This window comes from Meleagris gallopavo, chromosome 2 (assembly GCF_000146605.3).
Source record: "Meleagris gallopavo isolate NT-WF06-2002-E0010 breed Aviagen turkey brand Nicholas breeding stock chromosome 2, Turkey_5.1, whole genome shotgun sequence".
Lineage (NCBI taxonomy): Eukaryota > Metazoa > Chordata > Aves > Galliformes > Phasianidae > Meleagris > Meleagris gallopavo.
This window is the reverse complement of record NC_015012.2, coordinates 66543901-66550702: the sequence shown is the minus strand read 5'-3', so window position 1 is coordinate 66550702 and position 6802 is coordinate 66543901. Positions and strand designations below refer to the sequence as shown.

The 6802-nt window shown below is 45.1% G+C and overlaps 1 protein-coding gene across 1 annotated transcript in view; it reads right to left on the bottom strand.

Annotated features, from left to right (window-relative positions):
• OSTM1 (osteoclastogenesis associated transmembrane protein 1) overlaps window positions 1–6525 on the bottom strand; it is a 17052-nt gene extending 10527 nt beyond the window's left edge. The window contains exon 1 of the mRNA XM_003204306.3: window positions 6436–6525. Within this exon, the coding sequence (XP_003204354.1) occupies window positions 6436–6525 (90 nt within the window). The remainder of the gene's footprint in view (window positions 1–6435) is intronic.
• Window positions 6526–6802: the final 277 nt, after the last annotated feature.

The following is a 6802-nucleotide window of genomic DNA, read 5'->3' as shown; positions in this document are numbered from 1 at the left end:
CGCAGGGTGCGTTGGTGTGGGGCTCCGCGCGGTTGTACTGTGCTCTGTATGGCACTAGGACGTCCCTGGGTCTGAATACATCTAAAAGTCTTGTTCTCTTAGATATTCATGTCGTGCGAGTGCAGTTTCTGTAACATATTCCAGTCGGGCAACACTGTTTTCATCCAAAAATCGTGCTTAGAAGTACCTGTTGTATAGGAAGGCACTTTCAAGTGTGGAAAAAAATAAATAAATAAAATAAAAAACAGCAATAATTAGAAAAAATCCCCAAATCGGAAAAAGGAATCAGTGAGGGAGGAACACACCACGCTTTCTGCAGTCAGAGCACCTCCTGAGCAGAGTCCCAAGGCAGGGCTCCCCTGTTCACAACTGGTCACCAATTTTTCCCTCATGGTTTCCAATAAAAGCACGGTCACTGGAAGCAGGCCCTTTCCAGAGCAGGAGGAGACAGCTGCAGGCAGCCTTCCCCCAGGGCTGCAGTGCCCTGCTTTCTACTTGCTCCTGCGTCCACTGGGACCCTGATCCATGCCCATTCCATGTCACTACCGTTATTTCCAGGGACTTCAATGGGCTTCGTACAGGATCTAGATTTCTCTGATCAGATATGGCAGTGAAACAGTGCCAGCTTGCTGTGATCTGGTCTAGCTAGCATTAACTTGTTTCACTTTGACAATAAATGTCACGGCATCATGCCACAGATATGCCCATGATGGTTTTATGCTGCCAAATGAAAAGACAACATAAAGGTAGTTATAAAGATGCCATCCGGCAGGCAATCGGCACAAGAGAGGGCGCCTAATATCTTCATCATCTTGAAGATGAACACCTTGGCTGTGAAGAAATGTCTTGCAAAGCAGTGAGTTTGAAAATGGAAAAGGAAATGAAAACTTAACAAGTGCAACACAGAGAAAAGAGAAACCAGGGACAAAAAAATGCATCAGACCATTCTCTTAAGCTTTTCACTGTATAGTAATCAGGTACCATTCTGGATAACAGATCTTCACCCAGTACTACTGCTCTGCCTGCCAAGATGGGTCTAAGTAATACTGTGCAACATTTGGTATTTTGGGTTTAGCCCAAGCCGGGGACCATGTCTGACAGATAGCATGGACAGGAGAAACACCTCTGGAAAACTAGTATTACTTGATAGGATGGGCATAGTGAGACAGCCTCAGGGCCTGGGCATTGCCCTGCTGTAGTATCAACTAGAGCATGGGATGTAGGCTGAACACTGAGAAGCATTGTCCATGTCTCAGCACAGCTGGCAAAGCCTGAGTGGTGCAGACCCCTTGGCTCTGGGTATCCTGCAGCATCTCTCAGCCAAGCAGCTGTATGGGGGCTGCTTTATTCTGGGATAGGGATCACCTTATTCTGGGATTGGAATCACCTTCTTCTGGGTGGATTCTTGCCTTGTTCTCGCTCAATCCAAGCACGATAAAGGTGTCCCCTGGGCTCCTCGCCCCGATGTATCTTGTCTGGCCACATCTACCCGGGAGAGGGCAGCAGCAATCGGGCGCATTGCACTCTCGCTTTGCCCCGAACCGTGTGTTTCCTGTAGAAAATCTGCATTCACGGGGTCAGCAGACACACAGGCCTCCCACATCCCCAAAGCAGCCTTCGTCACCCGGGCTCTCCCTCCTGCTGACACACACCGTCACCAGGAAGGTCCCGCTGTGCTGTCAGGTGCAGCAGCTTCATTTCCATGGATCACAAGGATGTGCTTTCCCATTTTGCATGGGAGCTGAATAATCTCCTTTGCAAGAACAAGCCCTACTTGTGGGTTGAAAACTGATCAGAGGGAAAAGAAAAAGAAAAAAAAAAGTTGTAATAGTTTCAGATAAAATCTTGGAGGTTTAAACAGAATAAAAGCTTTTCTGTTATTAGTAAATGTGTTGCTGCAGACCTGTAAGAAAGGTATCTAGTCCTGAAGTACTTCTCATTTTTATCCATAATAAAACTGATATTACAAAGCAAAATCAGAAATCGCAAACTTTGTCAGCTGTTGTTCAAAAACAGGACCTGAAGAAGATATGAGCCAGATCTCTTCTCTGAAGATAATTAAGCGTGTTGTTCTTGGGCAGAAATCAGTGTTCACCTTGTCAATCATTAACAAATTTGATTCATTTTCTTATAAAAATGGTGCTGTTTTCTTTCTTCTCAAGTGGCTGTACTCATGACTAAAGCAAGCAGGATTGGGTCTCTGCCAAGAAATCTCAGGAATAACTCTAAGAATATCAGAAGTCTTGCTTTGTTATATAGTTTCAGCTATGTGGTTCCTGAAAACAGAAAATATTATAGTACCTACCCTGACTCAAGAAGAGGTCTGTATAATTGCAAGAGCTTTACCTTCACAGCGAAGAAGCAGGACACAGCAGGTGAATGTTGATTTCCTATGCCATCTTGGTAATTTTGTGGAGATGCCAGCCTGAACCAGAGAAAATGAGTTTGGAGCAACAAAGCTGGCTCTTGTTTCTGTCTGTATGGTGTCTCCTTGCTGCCTTCAGTGATCTTTCTCCTGACTTACAGCAGTGCAAGCTAAGAACTGAAATCCTGATCCAAAATTGCTGCCCTCATCCAAAACAGGGGCAAATGAGAGCAGAGAAGTGCCAGTGTTGTCTGTGAGAGGTGTCTCTGAAGTAGGACAAATGGGAATCTTTTAATTAATCCTAAGTAATTTCATTATGAAGACTGCAAAGCTAAACATGAGCAAAGAACCAGCATATTACGTCTTCTTGCAGGGCCATATCCTCTTTATGGAAAGCTTTTCTTCCCTGTCTCCCTCACAGCCCTGCCTGTATCTGATCACCCACAAGGCCAATGTTGGCTCCTTCATGTGGTGCTTATAGCAGATGTCAGAGCTCAGCAGTGCTCACCCAATTCAGTGACTTTTTTCCAAGCTCCACAGAACATCAGAAGGTGGTTTGGGCGTATAACTATTTAATTAAGGTATGAATACATCTCTATCACACACAAGAAAATGAACTGGTGAGGAAATAAATATGTTAAATAACCTACTGGCTTGCAGATCCATTTTTCATTGGCTGCAAGTAAAAATCATCCTAGCAATACAGCATAATTGTCTGAGCAATTTCTTATTTTCAAAAGATTATGTGAGCTTTTGTTTAAAAATGATTGACAAAGCCTTGTCTAGCTGCAGTATTTCTGGCCAGCCTGAGACATCCTCCCTGTTAGCACAATCCTGCTGGAGTATTATTATTATTATTTTTTTTAATGTGCATAGCAAAGAATATTAAAGCCTTTTCCCTCAGTGCAAGAAGACAATCACATCTTCTCTAACTCATGAAGAATGGGCGGAAGAAGCAGTTAGAAGAAAAGCAGTTCAGTGATACTGACACTGATGGTTTAAAATAATTTCAGTCTTTAATACTGAAGAACTCCCCAAATTACCAGTGGATTTGCAAATTAGATGCCAAATCTTGTCCTTCATTCCCCTGTGCTCTGGAGCAATAAAGCTGCTTTGACTGAATGGAAATCAGGGAAGGTCAGACACTTGAACTGTGAACACACACTCACAGACAGCATTCTCTCTATGAGAAAATGCTATTCCCAAGCAAACTTCAGAAATTTTAGACCTACGGGAAAGGAGTGACAATGCCTCACATATTTTTAGGAATCCTCTAGAAATTCGAGGATGACTCCTTGAACTCACCAAATGAAAGAAGGAAGAATGAATAGCACTGAGTGGATCAAAAGTTCTTCTGCCGACCATCACAATCCACAGAGACCTGCCCATCAATTCCCTATGCTTTCCAGTCACCTGCTTCTGAACCCATGGCCATTGTAACCTCTGCTGGATACTCTGGCCTCCTTCAACCAGGAGTCGAGTGGAGGAGTCATGGATGCAATGACTGGGGGCTGTAATGTCAGAAGGATCTGAAAAGACCTGACATATGGAGCTGGGAAGTCAGTGTTCATTTTCTCATTTCCAGTCAAAGATACAGAGAACACAGAGGCAGGACATGTATCAGCTGACCCTCTTCCTTCTTTAACATCATCACACTTCTAAAGAGGGAAAACAAACCCACGTCTTGTTTTGAAGGCTTTCATTTTCTATAAGTGTGTAACAGTGTCATAGCTTGGAGAATCATAGATAGTGCTGTATGATCTTTGCTTAGACCTTAAATGTTTGCATATAACACTCTCTGTAAATCCAGTGCACAGAGAGGTGTCATTTCCATGCACCTGTCAGGGGAAAGAAAGTACATTATCTTTTTAGAATTACAACTAGAAAACAATTAATTGTCAGTAGCAATCATATCATTCTGAAAAGACCCAGCTATCCAGCTTGAAATAAGCTTGTGGGTTTAAGATTTTTTCCTTTTTTTTCTTTTTTTCTTTTTTCTTTTTATTTTTCTTTTTTTTTCTTCTTTTTTTTTCTTTCTTTTTTTTCAGGAGAGTGCTGTACTTGAGCAATTGAATGGTATTACATTTAAAGTCCTGGGTGGCATGCCATTTCCTTATTCATATGCTTCTAATTAAGTCTTAATTATGCCATTCGTTATGAAATGAAAAAAGAGCTGTTAGCCTGGATTTCTTCCACAGCAGTAAAACAGGATGATACAGATAAAATAGCAAATGTATAGACAGAGAATGAAGGTATGCACAGGGGAAAAAAAAAAAAGTCTTTTGAAGATAATGATATTTAAAACAGGGCAGAAACATCAGAGGCAGCATTATAGTGCAATTACCACAAAAAACTTCCTGATCAATGTAAACAGGATGAAAGGTACATTCCTTTTATAGCCTGTTGGGAGTGTGGATGACTGTCAATGCGCAGACACACCCAGAGAGCCCAGATCTGCACTTCCATGACCCAGTGTTGGTGTGAAGTGATTCCTCCACCCTCCCCAGCCTCCTCCCCAGAAGGAGCCAATCTGTTCTGAGCAGGTCATGCCCTGATGCTCATATTCTCCTGCTGAATTTCACAAAATTCCTGAAGCACAGGCCTAAAGCAAGGAGAAAGGCCAGCCCTCAGCCCTCAGGCCTATGAGTTGATCGGTCTGTCTTCGTGCTGTGTCAGCATGGAGCTGGCAGATGTTTTCTGCAGGCTTTCTGCTTCTCCTTTTGTGGCAGTGGGCAGGGATTGCCCTCCAGGTGTGGGGAAAGCTCTCCCCACAGAGTAGTATAGCTTCTTGGTGAAGCCGTATTACAAAACGGTATAAGTGCTTGAAGGGAATTTATAAGCAGAAGGGGAACAAACTTTCTACATGGGCAGATAGTGGTAGAAGAAAGGGGAATGGTTTTAAACGAAAAGAGGGGAGATTTCGGTTAGAAGTTAGGGGGGTAATTATTTCTCAGAGAGCGGTGAGGCACTGGCACAGCTGCCCAGAGAAACTGTGGTGCCCCATCCCTGGAAGTGCTCAAGGCCAGGTTGGATGGGACCCTGGGCAGCTGAGCTGGGGGGTGGCAGTCCTGACATGACAGGGCTGGGTGGGTTTTGAAGTCCTTTCCAACCCAAGTCATTCTATAATTCTGTGTTTCTATGATTTTTCTGCTTCTCTCTGAATCCCAACAAGACAAATCATGACAGAAGAGTGCCCCTAACAGTGCCAGATGATTTCAGCAAAGTTCTCAGAATTTAGGGACTGATTATCCTACAATGCTAATATCTTATTTGAAGTACTCCACATGCACGTTGGTTGGGAGAAGGGGAAGGAAAAAAAAAGAAGTGGGGTTCAGACTCTACAACAGTATTTCAGGTTATTACACCAGCCAGCTCCCACTGCCAGTGATGCTCTATGGCTGCAGGAGGAGGACAGCCCAGTGCCAGGAGCAGGGCATCTCCCACCCTGCCTGGGCAGCACGGGGCGGGCACTGGGAACCGTGGTACTGGCAGTGCTCTGAGCTTAGTGCCTGGGAACATGGTGTCGCTGCTCAGGCTGTGCTGGAAATCCTACCGGGGCCAAACATTCCCATCTGCAAATGTGCGAGGCTGCTAGCTCCTTGGGGTTGTGCACAGGCAGAAAAGGCAGCACGCTCTGGTCAAGAGGGTGTAAACACAACACTGAATGCCAGATGTCTCTCCTGATGCCAACAATCAGCTCCAAAAGGCTCCAGGCGATTGGGGGCTCCTGAGGATGTTTTGCAAACAGTGGCTGTGACACCTCGCGGTGCTAATTGCAGAGCTCGGGGTCCTTTGCTGCAACCTGGCAGCCTGCAGAACTTAGTGAAGTACACAAATAGTATCTCAGGTGCACACACCAAATGCGTTTTATGCTGCTGGGATAAGATTTATGGGCGTTCAGCTTCTTTCTCATCTATTTAATTTTTATCATTTAGAGTTGTTCACTAAAAATGTAATTTTATCCTACGTTTTGGGGGGAAAAAAACAAAACGAACAAACAAACAAACAAACAAACAAACAAAAAACTCCAAGCCCCACAACCATTAAACCATACGGATGTAGGACCGTACCCGACATTTCCCTGCAGAGCCATCGCAGGTGAGATCGCCGTCCTGGCCCAAGCGGCCCCTGGCAGGATGTGGCCGTATGCGAGCGGCCATCGGTGGTACTGATCCCCCCGTCCCCCCCAGTACGGGGACACGGGTGGGAAACTCCAAGTGCCCGAGAGATGGGGCAGGTGGCACCGGGGAGGGCAGCAGTGACAAAAAGTAGGTGGCGGCGACCTCTTGGCAGAGCTGCTGCACTAACAGCCTCCTAGGGAGCGAGGGTCTGCCCTCCCCCACCCCCCGCAAAAAAATAAATAAATCAATAAGTTCCCCTTTCTCTCTGATAGGGCCTCAGGGCTCAGACACCGAGCCGAAGAGTTGCCCTGCATCC